This window comes from Aulonocara sp. 'chitande type north' Nkhata Bay, linkage group LG20 (assembly GCF_057382095.1).
Source record: "Aulonocara sp. 'chitande type north' Nkhata Bay isolate Kocher_YH1m ecotype deep benthic linkage group LG20, A_spYH_male_GT1.1, whole genome shotgun sequence".
NCBI classification, from domain to species: Eukaryota; Metazoa; Chordata; class Actinopteri; order Cichliformes; family Cichlidae; genus Aulonocara; species Aulonocara sp. 'chitande type north' Nkhata Bay.
This window is the reverse complement of record NC_141363.1, coordinates 35,988,890-36,011,145: the sequence shown is the minus strand read 5'-3', so window position 1 is coordinate 36,011,145 and position 22,256 is coordinate 35,988,890. Positions and strand designations below refer to the sequence as shown.

General features: G+C 39.6%; 1 protein-coding gene across 1 annotated transcript; it reads right to left on the bottom strand.

Moving 5' to 3' along the window:
• Nucleotides 1–3,819: 3,819 nt before the first annotated feature.
• Nucleotides 3,820–20,721, bottom strand: sypb (synaptophysin b). The gene is made up of 7 exons (XM_086276520.1): nt 20,604–20,721; nt 19,260–19,325; nt 11,714–11,838; nt 10,988–11,186; nt 10,690–10,881; nt 10,283–10,595; nt 3,820–6,018 (listed from the first exon to the last, which is right to left on the bottom strand). Exons 1-6 carry the CDS (start codon nt 20,619–20,621, stop codon nt 10,314–10,316), a joined length of 882 nt encoding a protein of 293 aa, XP_086132646.1. The 5' UTR covers nt 20,622–20,721; the 3' UTR covers nt 3,820–6,018; nt 10,283–10,313.
• Between the last annotated feature and the right edge of the window lie 1,535 nt (nt 20,722–22,256).

The window sequence follows — 22,256 nt, the reverse complement described above, 5'->3', positions numbered from 1 at the left end:
TCACATAAAAGATGACATTGTGGTAGTACAATGAAGAACAGAAAGAGTGACAAGGACAGTGAGACAAAAGTGAGTACAAAAAATAAAATAAATTAAGGGGAACATAAATAAACAAAAGTTTGCAAGAGCCAAAATCAAGTTAGCAGTTTCAATCGGTTATAGATGTTAACAGTCTTGAGAGCCTTAGTGATTTTTGATGAGGAGATTGTCCTTATATATTGTGCAAGTTCCATTTTTAATACAAGAAGTTCAGGCTTTCTGCCGAGGACTTTGCTTTTGTGTATATGAAATTTTGCCAAAAATAAAACCAAATTTATAAAGAAGAAAGCATCATTGTCCTTGTCTTTAAAATTATAATAGCCAAAGATAACATCCTTATAGTATAGTCGAAGATTAGGGAGAACAAAGTCAGCAATAAACTTGTGGAAATCCTTCCAGAATTTACACGTAAATTTACATGACCAAAACAGATGAGAAACTGTTTCAGGTTGCTCTTGACAGAAAGTACAATTTACATTTATTTCAGCCATAAATTTGGACAAATATTGTTTGGTAGGGTAAAACCTATGAATCAACTTAAAGGAAATCTCTTTAATTTTGTTTGTCAAGAAAAACCTTTGTGCAGTCCAAACTTTTTTCCATTCAATATCTGTTACAAAATTGGCCCAATAAAATATGGCTGATGGAACAGAGACCATTGCATCCTGAAAGAGAGATCTTATTTTGGTATTTATAGACTTATGAGAGGAAAAGCAAACATTGCCAAGAGAAGAATGTAACACATCCGGGGGAGTGACCTGTAGTGGAGCACTGTGGGAGCATCTGTGTAACATGGACAGACCAGATGGGATGGCATCGAACACTATTGAGAATTCTTTAGGCGTTATCGGTACATTGTATCTCCTGAGGAACTCAGAGTAATTATAAAAGAGTCCATCTTCTCTATATAACTGACTAACCAAGATTATTCCATTATTAAACCAGTTATTTTAAAAAAGAGTTTTATTTTTATAAATAATATTGCAGTTATTCCAAATAAAACAGTTTTGTGGAGAGAAATTGTGTTTGTAAATCAGGGCCCATGCCAAAAGAATTTGTTGATGAAAGTGAGAAAGTTTCAGTGGTATTTTTGGAATACTGTAATTGCAGAGCAGTAGGAAGTTAAGGCCGCCTAAATTAGAGAACACATGATGTGAGATAAAGTTCCAGATAGAAGTGGGATTTTTTAAATACTTTTTAATCCAGTTTATTTTAAAGGTGTTGTTAAGAGCACCGAAATCAATAAAATTTTTACCTCCTTTATCATATGAATTTAAAGCTACTGATTTACGCAAGTAGTGAGTTTTATTTTTCCATAAAAAATTATATAATAATTTGTTAATTGACTTACAGGTTGTATTATCAACATGTAGTGACTGGGCAGCATAGGTTAGACGGGAGATACCTTCAGCCTTCGATAGCAGAACTCTACCCTTCAATGACAGGTCTCGCTGTAGCCAATGATTAAAGATTTTTTGGGATTTATCTATAATAGGGATGAAGTTTGTGGAGCATCTGGATTGCTCATTTTTTATTATTTGAATTCCAAGGTATTTTACAGAGCTTCTTACAGGTATTCCATGAATTGAAGTTGCTAAACAACTTTTAACTGGTAAAGGTTCACATTTATGCAGGTTGAGTGAAAGTCCGGAGGCTTTAGAGAATGGCTGTATATTGTTAATGACCACTGAAACTTGCGAGGCGTCTCTGAGGAAGAGAGCTGTATCGTCTGGCAGCTGACTTATGAGTATTTCTCTGTTAGCAATGACCAGGCCTTTTAAAGAACTGAGTTCAATGTGCGAATTAAGGAGTTGCACAGAAAGAAGGAATAAATATACGGATAGGGGGCAACCCTGCCTCACTCCACGCTTTAGAGAGAATCTTGGGGAAGTACCAGTGGCAAGCTTTATGGAGCTGTTACTATTGGAATACAGTGTCCGAACGGCATTACAGAAGGACTGACCAAACCCAAATTTATTTAAAGCAGTAAAAATAAACTCATGCTCTAAGGAGTTGAACGCCTTGTAGAAATCTAGCAAGCGCCAATTTGTTGGGATCCGTTTTTGAATGTGCGTTCCTCTGCGCCATATGCTTCCGGGTAACAAGAAAGCGACCTCATTCACGTATATTTTTGATTGGCAGAGCTAACTCGAAATTTTGAAAAAAGTAACTCGAAATTTTGAGTTATATTTCTCGAAATTTCGAGTTATGGATACTAGCTGTTTTGTTTTTATTTAGTGGCGGAAACGGGCTTCCATATGATGCAGATGGTATTATGAGAAATGGGAAAACTTGTTTTGTGGTTAGTGGAAAGTGGAAAGTAGTGATCCATTAGGAAATAAAGGAGCAACAAAAAGGAAGTATTTAAGTTGCACCTGGAGATGATTTTTATTACTGTGCAACATTATCAAAATATATAGTGTGTGGCATAAAGTACAATATTTGCATTCAGAGTATGTTGCACTATTAAAAAGCAACAAAATAGAGTAAAATTAAACACTTCAGTAAAACACTCCACTCCAAGTTACTTCCACCACTACAATACCTGTCCATGTTCTTATCCAGTGGGCAGTGGGAATTTAAGTCATTTGTTGAGGGGTGTCACTGTGGGTCGATCATACTCCCACCCCAAATCGAACTCTTTGGACATTACCTAGATGATTATACGTCCCCTTCTTTCTTTATGAATACACCAGATAAAGAAAAGAAGTGTCGAACTGTTTACTTTCAGTATTAATGTAGGATGTTGTCTCAAATTATGATATGGGGGCAAAAGGGATGAAAATGCTATTTTGGGCATTTCTTTTACTTATCTGAAAAGTTGCAAACAACGTTAGCTCTTAAAGGTAAAGAAAAGTTTTTGTCTGTTGAATTCCAGCACTGCTCACTTTTTCTATCATCCTGAATATTTTGAAAAGTATACCTAAATTAGCTTTAATTTTCAAAGGTAACCATGACATAAAAAGCCCTCAAATGCTTAAAATGCTTGCTAGCTTTCTCACAGAAAGTTTATCTTCTGTACATTTCAGCTGGAATATAAAAATATGCTTTCCAGCACTCACAAACACTGTATAGCCTCTATACTTTCAACACCCTAAAATATTTCACAAGCTAATGATATCTTTGAAGACTGCATAAGGCATGAGTCATTTTAAACGGAAAGGAAGAAGTTTAACATTTTTTTTTGTTATGACCACAGGCAAGCTGATAAGATCTGTGCGCCAATGCAAGATGCTTTTATCTCTGTGTGTGCAGAGGTTACCGTAAACAAGGGGAGTGTTACTTTGAGTTTTAACGTGTAATTGTATTCCTTTATGCTTTTATCATGTAGTTAAAAAAATGCTGTGTTTTGTACAAAATTCAAAAGATTACCTGTAGTTTACACTTACATCATCGCCAAACAATAAAAGGAAATAAAAAAAAAAATGAACTTAAAGATCAGTTTTCACTTCTGTCATTTGTACACTGCATTTTGTATTATACTCCTGGTATTCAGACTTCAGCCTTTCTAATTTGTGCAAGTTTCCAGGTTAGTATGACTGTGCTTAATGTAGGCCTATTTCAAGAAACATATGCCATCTATAGAGCCATCTACCTGAGCATGATTAGCATTTTAGAAGCCATATGAAACTGTACAGGCGTTAAAATAGATCAAGCTTTCTCTGTTTGTCCATCTTGAAACTTCAGAACATTTTCAGTGGCATGTCACTTTTTATGTTCTCATGTAAATTATATTAACAATTTGAAAGCACACAAACCACATATGAACAGAAAAACACCTTTTAACCTTCAACAGAATAATTTCAATTTTATTTCATTTCGTTTCACATGGATCCCATATAATAAGAATACAGCAGAATTCTGGAGCGTCTCGGTTATTTTGTTTTTTCTCTGACTTATCATTATCATAAATACTAATAGGAATACATCATACACAATAAACACAGCACTATCCAAAGGCTTAGAGAGTATCACAAGACATCATTCACCACTAACAACAGAGTATATTTCATTTCAGCATATTTATAAGAGCTACAGTGAAAGAGAAAGAAAGAGGGAAACAACCGAGGTGGGAGACTAGAGGAGGAGATAAAGCAAGGTGCTTCTACACTGCCTGAATCAAAGAACCCTGAATTTATATATTTATCTATGTATTTGTGTTCACTTTTTTTCAAAAAACAAAACAAAAAAACATCTGGATGAATACGAGGCTGTACAATGGACCAGTATACTGAAGATGAACAATTTATTGTGACGAAGCTGGTGGAAGCAAAACTACCAATCGAGACGCATCTCCTACCAATTCCTAATGTTGTAAACCTCAACATCTGGCAATAAACCCATTCTGATTCTGATTCTGATTCTGATACCATTCGGCAAAGACGATCTAGAATGTCCAGTCGGAGGACTGGCAATCAAAAAGTGTGTTGATATCTGGAAATAAATAATTATTGCAACACTTACTTTGTGCTTTGAGTAGAATATAGCAGAGCTGCTGTTCAGTTTGTGTCGTGTGCAGTAACCTCTACGATGGATTGAACGTACCACGACATTTACTGTGTAGCCTAATGCTTTCCTGCAGCCGTGAGCCTCAGCCTCTGGAATATGTTTAAGGATGCTTTGAGATATAGGAAGTAGGATGCATGCAGTAAACTGGTTCGCCACCAGAAAGAGAAGAGCTTAAGAACGACTGAAGATGCAGACGGATTATATATGAAGACATATTGTTTAAAATGCTTCATAATATTACATGGTTATTCCATGGCATGAGCGAGGTCTTTAAAATTTTATACACTTTATTCTCATTTCTCTACAGTTAATGTTAATGTATGTATGCCACTGATTACAGTGTGATAGAAACACCATTTAAAAAACTATATAACTCTGTCTTACAACTTTCAGGACCACATAAAAGGCGACTGAAAACAGGATGTGGTTCATTGACAAAATGAGTTTGATGCCCTTACATAAAACCAACGAATAAACACACACACGTTGCTAAGGCAGCTGCTCACTGCCACAATTGCCATTTTCTTCTCCCTATGCACTTTTTATTTTAGATGTCAGGATTTAAAATATTCAGAGCGTCACAAGAATTCATCCTCTCTTGACGGTGACATTTGATGGGAAAAATATATTTTAATGGACATAAAGTTGAAGCAACTCACTGTTACCACTGCTGTTCACATCTCACTACGTCTCACTTTCTTAGCTCATTTCATATATATGTGTGTATTTGCTTTCAATATTTACCATCACATCAACCCTAATTCTTAAATCTTGCCTATAATGCTGATCAAATACATTAGAAAAAAAGTCATAATGCGAACATAAAAAAATGCCCAGATTCTGAGATGAGAAAATAAGAAGATGATGTTGGTATTAATAGTTCATGGAAACTTAAGGGCAAAGGCTAAACTATGTGAGCTCCTAAACAGAACCAAAGTAAATGCAATTGAATAACTCTGTGCTCAACATTTGTTGTATAACAACTAATATGGAGTGCACAATTATTCAACTGTGTACATATAATCATATATATCAGTATGTTGATATTTACACAGCACAGACAAATACATTCTCCCAAGTTAAATGTTACTACAATGTGTTTTTTTTTTCTTTTTCCGTAAATGTCTTTTCCATTACAAGATTTCTCATAAATGTTCATCAACGAATGTTTTGGTATTTGTATTCAAGTTTTTCTCGTATAACCAAACAGACAATCCTCTGTTGTCTTCTACAGTAAATACATCACGAGAATAAACATCATGTTACAGCAAAGATCCATTTTCCCTCTTTTTTTTCCTTCCCACCCCGACCCACAGTGATGATCTCCTCCCCCAGCCCCACTGGTGTCTCCCCTCCAGGCCTCCCTCCCTCCGCCTGTCAACTCACAGATACACAAACAGACAAACAGAGGAGTGTGGAAATGAAAGTGGTGGTCGATGGAGAGCCACACTCCAAAATCACAAGGTCAACCTGGGCAAAGGAGACAAGCAAAGACGAGAGGGAAAGAAAATGTTAAATAAACAGCAAACACATCATTGGATAAATTACACATACATACAACTAACTCAACAAATCATGGCTTTTTAAACGCTTACAATGATACTATTTATTCACAGTAACCACAAGAAATGACAGTATGATGTGATGTATATTTCACTATAGGATAAGGAGCTGGGCAATTACTCAAATTGAAATCATGTTTTTTTGCTTCTATGAATAAATAAACCAAGATCGTCTTTATGAACTCACTGTGCATCTTTCTATTTTGTAGTGATGCTGTGTGGCAGCCTTCCAGTTCAATTCCAGGAGGAGACACAAATCCCTTTGGGGTTGTGTCAAGAAGAGCATCTGGTATATATTGTTAGTGGGATTATAACAAAAAAAAAACAATTTGGAACAACAGTAACAGTAACTCAGGCACAAAGTGGTAGGCCACGTAAAATCACAAAGTGGGCTCAATGGCTGCTGAGGCGCATATTGTGAAGAGGTCGCTAACTTTCTGCAGAGCTACAGACCTCCAAACTTCATGTAACCATCAGAACAGTGTATAGAGAGCTTCATGGAATCAGTTTCCCTGGCTGAGCAGCTGCATCCAAGCCTTACATCACCGAGTGCAATGCAAAACATCGGATGTAGCCATGTAAAAAATGCTGCCACTAGACTCTAGAGCAGTGGAGACGTGTTGTCTGCGGTGACTTCTCACGCTTCTCTGTGGGGTAATCAAATGGACGCGTCTGGGTTTGGTGGTTGCCAGGAGAATGCTACTTGTCTGACTGCACAAGTGCACAAAGCAAGGTCCATAAAGACATGGATGATCGGGTTTGGTGTGAAAGAACTTGACTGGCCTGCACAGAGTCCTAATCTCGGCCTCATAAAACACCTTTGGGATGAATTAGAGCAGAGAATGCGAGCCAGGCCTTCTCATTCGACGTAGTGTCTGACATCACAAATGTATTTCTAGAAAAATGATCAAAACTTCCCATAAACACACTCCTAAACCTCGTGGAAAGCTTTCCCAGAAGAATTGAAGCTGTTATAGCTACACAGCGTGGGCCACCATCATAGTAAACCATATGGATTAAGAGTGGGAAGCCACTCAAGTTCATATGTGTGTGAATGCAGTAGCTGTTGTTTTTACGCCTCCACTTTCCTTTACCTTTGCCTCTCTGTAAAAGTCTAAATCCATCCTCTGCAAGGTTGTGGCACTTTTTTCTTTTTACTTCACATGTATCTGTTATTTAATTAATTTTTTTCAGCTGAATTATAATTAATTCAAATAAATTAGGGCAGAACGGTGGCACGGTAGTTAGCACTGTTGCCGCACAGCAAGAAGGTCCTGAGTTCAATTCCATCATTTCTGTGTGGAGGTTGCATGTATTCCCCCATGTTTAATCAATTAACCTATCCCCCACTAACAGTCCAAAGACATGCAGTTAGTGGGGATAGGTTAATTGATTAATCTAAATTGCCTATGGGAATGAATACATGTATGTGAGAGTGAATGTTCGTCTGTGTCTCTATGTGTTAGCCTGGCGACCTGTCCAGGGTGTACCCCGCCTCTCGCCCTATGACAGCTGGGATAGGCTCCAGCACCCCCCGTGGCCCTGAAAAGGATAAGTGGATGCGAATGGATGGATAAAAGAAATCAGCTGGCAGAGTAGTGTCCTGTGTTCTTCCTGTGCTTTTGTGGGTTCCCTCTGGGTACTCTGGCGTCTTAACATACACGAGGAATGCATAGATAGGTGAAAGGTAGTTAAGAAAATGAATGTGTGGTTAAAGGAAATTCACTTTCTGTGCTAAACTGGTGACATGTCCTGTGGACTCTACCTCTAATGTTATGAAGTAGTTAAGAAAATGAATGGATGGATATTGACTTAATGAAAAATATAGTATGATTGATATGAAACAATACTTTGCTCTTTTGATCTAAGTATAGCATTCGGTTTGCAAATCAAAGAGCCAGAAAATCTGTCTAAAATATATTGAGGTTACATCCTTTTTAACTGTGGAGTAACTTTCTCTATTTGCTGAAATTTGATTGGTCAATAGCAAAAGTGACATTCTTGTTTACCTGCTGAACTTGCTGCTCAAATTTAAGCAAATTATTTTGCGATTGTTTGAGTACATTGATGAGTATATTTTTGGGACTTTAAAACATTTTTGACCAAACAGGGAAAACAAATCATTGAAGAAGATGAGCCAAAGTGCAGGTTTTAAATCCAAGAATACAAGGCAATGGCTTCTGAGTACTCTAAACCACGTTTCTAAGTGCTCTGTGTGGCAGACATTTCACATCTTTTAATACTAAGTGCAGTTTTAGCTGTCAGTGTAGTCTACAGCCTTGGAGCAAAAAGCTCTCTCACCATAGTTATAAGACCTCTGGAGGGTAGTGGAACTCAAAGGCCAAAGAGAGCTGGTAAATGTATGTACTGTAGCTGGCTCAAAAGCTCCTTTGCAAGTCAGATGTTTGTACACAATTGGTCCTTATCGAATGACTAGATCTTTCTCCTGCAACCTTCACTACTGAACATTAACAATAATGCTGTTTCAGTAAATGTCGAAAGATACCGACTGAATCTGGCATACTCTTAATTATAAAGCCTTGACCTTCATCCTCCAGATTTTACCTTGGAGTCACAATAGGCCTGATCTCTTTGAAGCCTGTGAGAACATTAGTTGTGGATGTTTTTGTTTTCTCCTTTCAAAATGGAGTTGAGAGGGTAAGAATACTTCTGTTTGTGCTGTAGCTAACTAACTATTTAATTAACAATGAAAGTTCAAACTTTTCTTTTTATCACCTGCTGCATAAGATATCGAGCAGATGACGAAAATACAAAAAAGAGGACATCTTCAAACTTCACCTTTCTCAGGTTATTAGGCTATTACAAGTGGATACATTGTAAACAGATACATATAAACTGACTACAGACTTACTTGTTGTTTCTAGAGTATTTAAAAGTAAAATGGGAGACAGAGCCTTCAACTTTCAGGCCCCTCCTCTGTGGAACCAGCTTTCAGTTTGGATTCGGGAGATGGACACTGTCTCTACTTTTAAGATTAGGCTTAAAACTTTCCTTTGAGCTAAAGCATATAGTTAGGGCTGGATCAGGTGATCCTGAATCCTCCCTTAGTTATGCTGCAATAGGTGTAGCCTGCTGGGGGACTCCCATGATGCATGGAGTATTTCTTCCTTAGTCATTTTTCTCACTCTCTACATGTTTATACACCTTTCTGCATTGAATCATATGTGTTATTAATCTCTGTCTCTCCTCCACAGCATGTCTTTTGTCCTGTCTTACTTCTCTTGGCCCACCCGGTAGTGGCAGATGGCCGCCCCTCCCTGAGCCTGGTTCTGCCAGAGGTTTCTTCCTGTTAAAAGGGAGTTTTTTCTTCCAACTGTCGCCCATGAATTTGCTCATTATTGTAGGGTCTGTTGTTGTGATTTGGTGCTGCGTAAATAAAACTGAATTTAATTAAATTGTTTTATTTTACTTTAGTTATTAATAAGCCAGCATAACTTTTTATTTTAAGCACTTTTATGTTTTCCAAAAAATAAGTGTGATCTATAAAAGATGGATTTATGGATTTATTCACTGTGATGCCACCCATAGATTTGTAGATTCTTGTTTTGAAATCTTGCCTCAAGCAGTTTGACTGCCACCATCTTGCACCCCCCCCCCCCCCCCCCCCCCAGAGAGACTGAGTACATTGGGCACTCACAGTAAGCCCACACCCTAAAGCACACCCTGATTTACTTTCTGTTTTACTCAAACTATGACAGTCATTTACAAAATAAACATTGTGTTGTAAGACTTGAAAACCATAAATATACCAGGATGTGTGTTTTTCTGAGGTCATAGATGAAGGAAGTGTTGGATCATTCTCTCATAACGCTTGTTTTGTAACCATTAGAGAAAATACAAGTTTAAGGTCGCTCTCTGAAGCAGTTGCATGCTGGATTTCAGAAAATCTTAACATTACTGATGAAATCTAATGCGCTCCAGGAAACTTCTCCATGTCATTTTCATAGTACTTGTCATTTTAGCCAAGAGGCAATGTGAAAAAAGACTCAAAAAGTGGACCATAGAAAGCATTTGTGCATTCAACCCTTTATTTGTGCTTAAAATATAATATCACATTGAATAATGGATATCTATGTCATTCTAACAACACGAGTAGAAAAAAAATGTGAGTAGAAAAACTGGACAGATTTTCTACTCATATTTGCACTCACCATTCTGCAGCTGTAGTGTTTCAGGACAGGCTCACATCTGATTAGAGTAAGAGGTAGGCTGCTGGTCATAGCCCTGGTTATAACCTCCATCCTCATTGTAGCCTCCCTGCTGGCCGTAATCGGGCTGGTAACCTCCCTGGGAGCCGGCATAGGGGTCCTGCTGTCCGTAGCCTTCCTGGGCATAGGAATCTGGGGCGGGCTGCTTCTCCTGTGATGGGACATAAGTACCAGCAAAAGCGGCCTTCCAACCGGTCTCTTTGAAGACAAACCAGAGGTTTCCAATCCACAGGATAAGGTTGATGAAACCAAAAGCCTGTGGAGGAAAAAAGAGACAAACGTTTGTTCTTATCGTTATTCTAGTATCATCTCTTTACATTGTGTCGCTAACAGAAGCATTTTAAGCCTACCACAGAGGTGTTGAGGCCGGAGACCTTGGGTTCATGGATCTCACGGCACTTATTTTCTCGTTCTTCACAGGCTTGGATGAGAGTGATGACCCGCTCTGGATCAGTGGCTGTTTTCACATCTGAGAGGCCTTTAGCCCAAGCACAAGAAGATACCAGCCACATGAAGGCAAATACCGCCGTCACAACAAAATCCTGGAAATCAGCAACACAAGGTTATTGTTTTTTCCTATCATTAATTGAGAAGTATTACATTTAAGACAAGATGTACTTTTTATGTGCTTCAAGGTAACAAACTCACAATCTGGGCCCCTTTATTGTTTTCACGGTACTTCTCTAAGATGAAACAGTATACAGCGAGCGCTGCCATAGAGTAGAGGAAGGAAAAGACACCAATGGTGACGAAGAACTCGGCTGAAGAGGAGTAGTCCCCGACCAGGAACAGACGCTCCTTGTCTCCTCCCTTACAAGTGGGTGCATCAAAGTAAACCTGATGGAGCCTGGGGGCAGGAACACAAAAAAAGGGATAGACACAGATGAGAAGGTGTAAGAGCTGCAAAAATACAGCAGATGATTCTAAAGTTGTAAATCTGAAACATGCTGTAGCTGAATTTTAATTTATTCAAAACTGGGTGAATTGAATTCTCAGAGACTTTTATGCAACCAGAGGAGTCTTCTCCTGCTGGCCATTACACAGAAGGCAGATTTAAGGGACTTCCACATTAGGTTTATTTTTCAAAAGCAGAAACTGCATACTTTTCTTTATGTACAGTTTATTACTGCAACAAGCAGAATTTGTTCAGTTAGCTAGAGCTTCTAAAATAGTAAACTTCTCTGAGCTTCTTTGCTACAGAACAACAAGCATATCTAAAATAAAAATAAGTCTTTCGTGACAAAAATTGCCCCCCCAAAAGGACATATTTATTTATTTATGAATGCTGTTAAACTTAATCTAATGTAGAAGGCTGTCAAACTGTAAGTTCAATTAAATGTTAAAAGTTCAGTTATGTGATGATATAATCCATACCTGAATGGATATTCAAACTCTACTTCTACGCCTAGATCACTTTCCGAGCGGTTGCTGCACTCCACACTCATCTTGAACATGCCAGAGTAACTTCCACATGTCGAGAAAGCGAAGATTGCAAAGATCTGTGGGAGAAGGAGCAGGAATACGCCAAATTACTTGATTTGTATCCAGAAGGTAAGAGTTACACTAAAAAGGAACAAACATTGTTTGAATTCTGGCTTCCCCACAAAGTATAAAATACATATTAGAGGATAAAGTTGGACAACCATGTTTGTTTCTTTGAGAATGTGGACTTCTTTATGTTACATATGAGGAGCAGAATTTTTTGTGTTAGGAGTTTTCTTGTTGTTTATTTGTTTACTTGTTTGCATGATTACAATGAATGAATAAAAATAAATACATGCATGCCTTAATAAAATATGTACTGAATTTAAAACCCCATCCATGTGATCATTGACACATTCTAGACAACCATGACTATGCTTCCCAACCTTTGCAGTTTCAAGCAGACTTATCAAGATCAACCAATCAGAGCGAGGTACTAATAAATTCCCACAGAGTGCAAATAAATACAGCATTATCAGCAGGTTACAGAGCACTGACTGCACCTGTTGCCCACGGTACATTTAAATTGGTTTTGTACTGTTGTTTATGTGTGTGCATGTGTGATTGTGCATTCGTTTACAGGGTGCCTCATTATTACTGTAGGTGCACTTAGCTCAGTCTTATTTTTCACCTCTTACCTGCAGTCACATAAACAGCACAGACAAATATGAGTGGAGATAAACTTGCAGCCTCTCGCTCTTCACACACACACAAACAGCAGATTAGACAAGTCGGACTATTTTTACCACACCCTCCCTACTCTGCAGACCAGATCCGATTGGATAGAATATCCAGCTATTAATCTGACGGAGGTGCTCCACCATCTGTTACCAAATACTCAGCTTCCAGCTACTGTACAGTCAGTCACAACACATGCATACATACACACACTGGCACACCCCCACACGTGAGTGCATATGCACACACACCAGCTCACGTCACTTCCTCTAGCCTCATAGTATGACCTACGTGCAGAAGGCATAAACACACTAAACTAATTACAGTAATCTTTCAGCTAATGTGAGTACGGAGGCTCGTTTGTTGGATTTGCACAGAGTGAGTGACTAAATTGAGCCCTATTGTTTTAATTTTGTTCTTCCCTGTTCCTTTAGGGCTGTGTTTAAGTTTAAAGTGTCCTCTGCCAAAGCCCAAAGGCTTATTAACAGGTTTTAATAATCGATGCAAATGACTGTAGATGTGAAAGAGGCGGCATTATGTGTGAAAGGAGAGACAAGAGCACTCGTAAGCAACACAGTCATCTCTCTTTCTCTCTCTCTATTAAATTTAAAGCAAAGAAAAAAAAAACCATTTGCCATCTGCAGTGTAGCTCTGGTGCAAAAATCCAGTTGGAGCTTTGGAAATTGACCAGATCTAACCCAGAATGTTTGAGAGATCTAAATGCACCCTAAAAGTGAGAAAATCTGTCCATCCGTGTTATGTTCTTCATGGGCAAGCAATTAATCCTTAACACTGCGCAAATCACCATTTATATCAATAATAAATAGGGGTGTTATATTTGTTTAAACTCCAAACCAACAGCATAACAGAATCAAATGCTGAAGTAACTGTGCAATTAATCAATATCTACAACCTGGGCAGTAACTGCAGTGTAAGCACAATCCTTAACACAGCCTGCAGTGTTATGCTATAAATGTGTACCACCCATGCTGTTACTATTAACTGTTCATTATTTTCAAAACAATTAGAGGTTAAAATTTCTTGAGTGAGCTCAGTATGGAGACTATTTGGTGCCTCAGCTGTGTGTTGTTCTTACAGATCAAATGAAAACACACCTTTAAACATAAAATATGTAACGAGCCCGATTTTGATGTGGTGCAACATGATGATGTAGCTAAATATTAATACAGTATATTAACATATGCAAGAATTCATAGTTTGTTTGTTTTTTACAGAGTCCTTAAAAACAACAAAGCATAGCAGATTATTAAAGTCAGGAAGGTGCTCATACAGTACTCATGATAAGAGTCTTAGGTGCTTTTTATTTCTTTCTTGGCAACAGAGCAGAGACTAATATTTATTTAGGTAACAGCTTGATATTGATAGCACAATGAGATGTTTCCAGGTGGATCCTGAAAAATACTTTTTGAAGTATCAGCAATGGGTAATACCACTTTTTAAATGCTCTGCTTCCATACAGTCAGCATAAAGTGTTATGTGTTAGTTGATGCCTTAAATTCGCCTGTTGCTAATGTTGCTTTGATCACCAAGATCTTTCAAAACAGCCAGTGCAGACGTGCTGTCGGACAGTTTTTATGTAAATTTTGGCATGCCTGTTATCAGATCATCACTGGTTTTGCACGGACTGGATTTGAGAGTACGCTGATCAAAAGTGAATTGCTGGGTTATGGGCCTAATGTTTGAAACCCCTGTTGTAGTGCTATATGCTATATGTTTCTCACATGATGGCGAACAACTTATGAATTTTGATCTGATAACAGATCTTGATGATCAAAGCATCGTTACACACACAGGTGAAGGTAAGGCCAGAAAATCGCCTATGAGACAGCTAACAGTTGGGAGTGAAAAATACATATTCTCCAACTGGTTGGCGAGTGGTTCCCACAAATTGCTAGCAGTTGCTAGCTGAAATAAGTTATAAAGAGGTTTAATGGTGCTCCACCAGTTACTTGATCCTTAGCAGATTGCCACTGTTGCGTGTAGTGTGCAAAGGTTGTGCCTCATTACCGCAGCCAGCCTGCTGACCCTTCAAAAAGTCTACCTTAGTTTGAAGCCAAATGTTATCCATTTCTGGTTTATGTTGCCCTTCTAACAGTTTCACTACTGCTTGAAGAGTAGCTGGTGAGTGTTTGCAGACAAGTTGGTTAACTCCATGCAAACCCAGGCGACCACTGTAATCTGCAAGCAACCAAAGGAACTGCATAAATTACCATCAACCTCTTATTAAGTGTTAGTTGATGCCTTACGTTCTCCTGTGTATGTAGTGATGCTTACATAGATATACATACACAGGTGGAGGAATACACATTTTTAACAGGGGTGTCACTGACTGGTCTATAGGCCTGTGTGGCTGGGCTTTAGTAATCGATTTCACAGACATTGATGTTAACCAAACCACTCAGCAACTGGTTGGGGATTACACATTATTCTCTTACATTCTGTGGTTGCCAGATCATCACTGTCTCTAGGCCTATGACTATGGCCTTTTTCACGTGATCCTTCACTGTCCAGCCTATGTCACATGGTTAGTCTATTATGATTTTATTAAAGTTTAAAGTTAGGGATGTGGCTGCTTTGAGATACCTGGGCCTGTACTTGTCTGCCTCAGCTCGGTTAATTCCAGTTATTGAACTGGAGCTGCTGTTTATGCCTTATGGACACACATTAAACACTTCCATATAACTGGTCTTCTTTCCACAATGACAGGAGTCGTCCCCTGCTGGCCATTAGAAATAATGCAGATTGCATTCCCATCAATATATATAAAGCAAAGTACCAGCACTGAAGGAAAAGTCAGGGGATAGTCAGTTTCTTGTCTCCCAGGACTGTAAACTTTTTGTGGAAACATTCCTGTGATCATTTTAGAGCTTGGATAAAAATCTGTGGTCAGCAAATAGAATCTAAATGGAAGGCGCCTTTGGACAATTAAGCACTGCACTTTTATGGTGATAAATGAGTAGAGGGAGGCGTTGTGGAGAGGAAGGAGCGGGACAGCCAGACTGAGTAAAGAGATGGTGGCACACTGAGTGCTAGGTGCCATGGTAACACTGCTGGCAGCATCACACAGCGAGGAGGCAGAGGCTGGTTTCTACCCCTCCTGGTATGCTGAATGGTTGTCAGCAGAAGATATACAATTCTTCACACTCAGACACAAATGATCTGCTGTTCTCACACTCCCTGTCTGACTTAGTTTGCCTCCATCTCCGAAATTATTGATCCAGACATGGATAGAAGTAGCAATTGTAAATAACAGAGCATGTAGATGTTGTAGTTTTGGGACTATCCTAGTTCTAACGAAAGCAAAGGCATCTTTAACGTGTCAAAACTTGTCATTTAGTATGCAATCTATAAACTGACCCATATATGTGTAGAAAAAATACACACCAAAAGCAAAATAAACACAAGCTGTCTAAGCCTCCACCAGAGGCCCTGGAGTAATAACCACCAAGAGTGTCTGCACAGCAACCCCCCCCCCCCCCCCCCCCCCCCCCCCGCCCCGAGCTACAACAAAATCAACAGCCTTTATTACACATTAGAGACCATGCCAAAGTGAAAAAGGCTGTTACTTCATGTTCTCACAGCCTTTATAAGCCTGCTGAGAATGAGTCAGAGCAGAAATCTGAATACAGATTAAATTCAACATCGCAGTGGCTTCATGTAGCAGCTGAGAACAGTTCCTGGGGTTCAGCTCTACATCAGCTGTATTCTGGAACTCAATGTCTTCTAACATCCATCAAATCTAGGCTGTGTCAGCACTATTCCCCAGAGACAGGGAGAGAGAGAGGATGGGGTGAGGTGGGCAAATCCACATTAGTCACACATACAGTATGCTGTTTTAATGTCACTCATGCAACAAGAATAGTGCTCACTTGCTTCTGCATGACCACAAATCCTCAACCCATATACAGGACTGTCCATTTCTAACTACTCTCATCTCTCCAGTTCAAAAATGGGAATACTGATATGTACACAGCTGGTAAACTGCTGCTATTTCATTGATGCATGAACTGTGCTCTATAAAAGCACAAAAAAATGTTTCGTTCGGCTATACAAATATACATCTTCCTGATTTCTGTTTCCAGCAAAACCTCCACTAGAATCTGGAAAAATACTTCTCATGGGTGGATCCTCTATCCCCTCTCCTAAAAAACACGGTGTTACTGGTTAGGCATGCCCATATTAATCCACAAAGAGGAGTAGATCCAGGAGCTCCTCCTCTAGCCCTGACGCTGAGGCACGCAGGCCCACTGACAGATTATTCATGGGCCTTGGCCTCCTGAGCGGGCTACTGATTGGTGGTTGGCTCGCACTGACCCAGGGAGGCAGTGATGAGGTGCTGGCACACTCACACAGCTCCAGGGAAGGACTTCAGAGTCATGCAGCACACTCACGGCTCTGACTATTCTCGAGCATATCTGCAGAGCCCATTACAATGTGGAACTCTTTCAGCACTGCTCTGGCACACGCGTTCTCATCTGGGTTGTTTTAGCTGTGCTCTCAGGCTGAGGAGCAGAGGACAGGCCAGGGATTACTGCACCCATCCAAGGAGGGGCACGCCCTGCACCCTCCCAAAAATGCATTCTGACATTTCATTATGTAGGAGGAATTGAAACATTAGAGCTACATAACCTTTGGGTCATTTGTGAGCTAAGTCCTATTTTTAGATGTGCTGTTGTGATATTTTTAATCATTAAATGTTCCCTAACATTAATTTATTGATTTTCTTCCTTTGCATTTTTTGTTGTTGTTGCAGGAATTGGTGTGGTAAGGATAATGGAAAGTGGTGTGTGTGTGTGTGTGTGTGTGTGTGTGTGTGTGTGTGTGTGTGTGAGAGAGAGAGAGAGAGAGAGAGAGAGAGAGAGAGTGTGTGTGCAATGCAATCTTCCACTTCTAATCAGTATATTGCAACATAATTCAGTGAATTGTGGCTAACAGTAGCAAGATTTACTCTTTAAGGCAGGTAGTTACTGCCCTAAGTGATGATGAAAACAGCTCGACCTACAGAGATACATCAACTTAATAAAAATAATTAAAAACCATCAGTTACTACATTATAACTGTGGCAATAAATAATATTACTTGGTCATTTCAGCTGTAAAAGTGGCATCTGCAATCACTGCTAACTGATTGGTCAAGTTATTGACCAAAACAAAACAAACCCTAAATGAAACAAATATACAAGTGAAGTAAGTTTTCAGTTCAGGATATTCATAAATGCAATGATGAATAGGTGCTATGACTATCAGCAACCCAAGGTTTAATTATTGCTTCTAGATACCTTAATATATGTCAAAAGGAAAAGCATGCTTTTTTAAATGACTATAGTAATTATTGTATTATTATTATATTACAAACATGTCAATCTGATTATTATTGCAGAGAATATTTTAGTCACTTTCGAGATCGCAGTCTGCTACAATTATGACAGCAAACCAGATGCGGCCACGGTCAGTTAGTAGCATAACCATAAGTAGTGCCTCTGTTTCCGTCACTGAAATGCCCCCCAGCTGTGGACACAAAGGAAAACAGAAAGAAAGCGAAAAATGCAATGTAGCTGCACCACTCTCCACCCTGCAGCCTCTTCACTATGCTGCTGATGATGATGGAGGACAAACACTGTGAAAAACAACACATAACGAGAGAATGTCTGTGACTGTGTGAGCTAAAAACATTTCCAGTTAAGAGGGAAACTGTTGCCATGATGCAACATTTTCTGCCTAAAAGCTGACTTGAAGGGTTGAGCACCTGATGGAACTACAAAGAAAATCTAAAAAGATGTCTGGCTATTTGTGAGTACAACACAGCGTGTGAGGTGTCCCATATTCCACCAGCATAAACAAATAAAGGCAAATCCTTGCAATCCTCAGGTTTTCTCCCTGCATCGATGAATTAATGAATGAGTAGCTTGGTTGGAACAGGCTGCACATAAAAAATGGGTACTAAATTGCACTAGCATGAGGGCACATCCTCTGAGATGGATTTAACAAATTGTCATTATATTCCTCAGTGAATTGACACAGTGTTACTACAGAGTGATGTAATACAGCCTGCTGGTATCTCCCACTCAGGGCTGCTGGGGCAAGTATTACCATAACCATAAAGAAACATGAGACTCCACAGTTTCAATTTGGAGTCTCAATGCATTACTTAATCATGTGCAATTCAGTAATTAAGAGGCCTTAGGATAAGTTTTAGGAGAAATCATTTAAAAAAAAGTCAGACCTCCATGTAGGCCTTGGTTTTGTTGCAGTCTTCCACTCCTAATCAGTATATTGCCAAACAATTCACTGAATTATGGCTAACAGTAGCAAGAGGTACTCAGTAATGCAGATAGTTAATGCCTAAATGACCATGAAAACAGTTCAACTTACAGAGATGTATCAATTGAACTCCTTTTGGTGATTTCAGTCATTAAAGTGGCTTGGTTCATGTTTCAGGAACAATAATAAAAGAAAATACAATTAAAAAAACGTCTGACCTCTGAGTCTTTTCCCCAAGACTCGACATGCATAGCCATCATAATGTACCATGCAGCTTTATGGCCTCTGTGTGACAGAAGGTCACAAATATGGCATCAAGGGACATGCAGGCATTATGTATCACACAAAACCATAGAAAAGCTTCAGGATTTCTTCTTTTGTAATATGATTTTATTACAATTTGTATTAAAATATTCCCTCGTTGGTGCTGTATATCATGATCACTGCCACCAATAAATGTGTAACAACAGAAAACTTACCCATTGTAGAGCTTTTATAAATCCCAGAGGTTGTTTGATTATCGTGAACTGCCCTTGGGCCACCAGCTGTCAAGACAAAAACAGCAGAAAGAAGCACTTAATTTTAAAAACATCACGTTTTGGACTTTACTCTAGTTTTATGAACTCTGTGCCTCTCAGTCGAGCAGGCACGATGAGGCTGATTAAAAACACAAACCTCATTACTTCAGTCTCATTGCCCACAAGCCTGGCCTGCTCCTGGCACCTGCAGGTGTTTGTTATACTACGGCAACAATCTGGCAGTGAATACAGTGAGTCACCTGCCAGAGCTCACATCTTTGTGGACTTATGAGGTGATGTAGTGTAGTAATTTGTAGTATAGACTTCAAAGGCTGTGGTGTATCTGTATGTGTAAGAATGAGGCACAGAGCTGCTCCTGCAGCTTTACAATTACACAAAGCTGATTAGCGGTCTGCCGCTCGGCTCCCGTGCTGCACACTCCTCAGCAATTCTTTGACTTATTTATGAGGAAATCCCGTTTTTTAATTGACGATCGAAGCAAAAGAGGGGCTGGCGTGCAGGTGAATGCGACAAAGCAAAGAAGGCGGTGTGTCCCCGTGTGCATCAATAAATGGCCGCACCGGAATAAGCAGCAGTGATGATTTTCTCACAGGCTGCGGGGCCACTTTTATCCTCATTGTTTCTGCACAAAGCCAAACATCCATATTAAGCAGATGACGCAGGTACTGACAAAATTCCTGCTCAGAGGAGCCTGACAGCCTGATATCCGCTCGTCTCCCCGGGAAGACTTGATGGCTTTGACACAAACCATTCAGCAGTCTGAGAGATGAGCTGTTCGGGACCAGCGAAAGAGAGATGCAGGAGCCTGTGCTCCTCTTTGGCCTACTGCGGTTATACGAATACAGCGAGGGCCTTGGAAATTAATCAGGTTGTCGTTTGTTATCGTGGCAACAGCGGGCTAATTGAGACGTGGGCAAACTAAATCAATTAGGTGAATCCCCTGAGATAATAGGTATCATCGTCTCCTTCCGTAGCTAAATGTCATTGCTGCAGAAATCTCTGGAAACTCAGCGGGCCACTTTAAAACACACACTGCAGCATCAGCTGTGGAGAAATCTCTCATTGGATTGGACCCTTTCGTGTCCCTATAAAACTGCATTTTAAAGATTAATTCCCAAATTCACATTTCGAGTCCAAGGACTCCAAAACGCATTCGATGTCTACATTTAGAATAAAATATCGCCATTAAAACGGGCGACAAAATGAAACGAGTATTAATAAATGAAACAATCGTTACCACACGAAACAATAATGAAATAGATGATTTCCCCATCAAAGCCTTACCTGGTTTACAACATCCATCTTGGCCGCTTACTCGCTGATAAGAGGATCAGAGGGGCGGGGGGAGGGAGGCGTCTCATCCGGAACAGCCCAGGGGAGGAAGACGCCCAGAAGGAAGAGCTGGAATGCGTCACGAGCTGGACGAGCGTCATGACGTCAAAATAATTACGAGGATGTGGAGTAGCGACGAGCCGGGCACTCTATCCAATCGCGTCGTTGCTTTTATTCCGAGGGAGCAGAAACTACCCCGGGGGTGATGATGGAGAGAGGAGCGCATGGAGACTGTTCACGCTTTAGTGGAAGGAGTGGTTTAGAGGAGAACATCAAAAGGTCAATGAAGGTTTGTGAACAGATGCTAGTCATTAACAGTCAGCACGATCACCTGACATTATCAAAACAGCTGTTTGCTTGTTTTTTAATGTATATTTTCCCTTTAGAAGTCCCCGTAGCCAAAACCTGCGAGGGAAGTTGGGGAAAGTTCACCGAGAGTTCTGGAAGATGAGGATGGAATCATAAATAGAGTGCTAGTGAGGCCAGGTGGGTTTGGCTCCTTGTTTTCACCAGAAATGTCTCTGAGCATTTTATTGCCAAACATCGGGAGCTGCAACTGTAGTTGCTGCTCCTGTATAATGATAATGACCTATCGTCGTTATGCAAAGTAACTGTGAAATAACCGAAATGAGATGCGAAATATTAAGATCAATATGACATCCAAAAAAGCCTTTAATCACAAAAGCAGACAAACAGTGCCTTCACAAAGTCACTGCAATTTTTGTGAAAAAAAGCAAACGTTTCCCTGTTGTCTAAAACTATGCATTAAAATGCACACTGAAAAAGTAAACGTTAGGACATGTAGAGGGTTGGCGTGACAGAAGAAGAGGCTCGAGACAGGATGAGATGGAGATGAATGATCCGATTTGCGACCCCTAAAGGGAACAGATAGAGAAAGAGAAAGCTCAAAAGCAAAAGTCTGTAGGTGCTTATAATTCACACTTGTTTAAAAATATTTTTGGTCACATTCACATCAAACGGTGAAGTAAACAGCACACGGAAAATCCATTTTCACATCTTTATGTTTGAATGACTAGATGGGAAGAGGAAGTGTATGAAAGTGCTGCAAATGCAAATTCAAACCCCTTCTTTTTATTAAAAAAATGTGATGTACTGCTGGCATGTCCAAGTTGTACTTACTTCCCACCATGTGACACCTGGGGTAGATTAAAGAGGGCCTTATTCTCTGACATATATAGTATAATACTATAACTGTGGATGCTATAACTGTGGATGCTCATATTAAAAATGTTAAGCATAGAAACGAGTAATCCCTGCTACATATCCTCCTTAGACAGCTTTCTTCTTTGTATGGTGTTAATGAGAGGAGATGTCATTAATCCAGTCATCTGGCCACCTGCTATTAAAATCTAGTAATAGGGAGGGGCGTCCAATCAGAAGAAATGTTTCAAGGGAGGAGGAGTGGAGCTAAATTCCTTGTTTTAGTCAGTAAATTAACTGAAGGGGATGCATGAAGTATAAGATATATGTAGAAGAGTTTGAACGACGAGTTATGCAAAGCTACTTCGGTACAGTCCAGAAATAAAAACTGAAATTTGGAAATGCAGAAGGTAGCTTTCCTTAAAGGGTACATCATACAGGGTT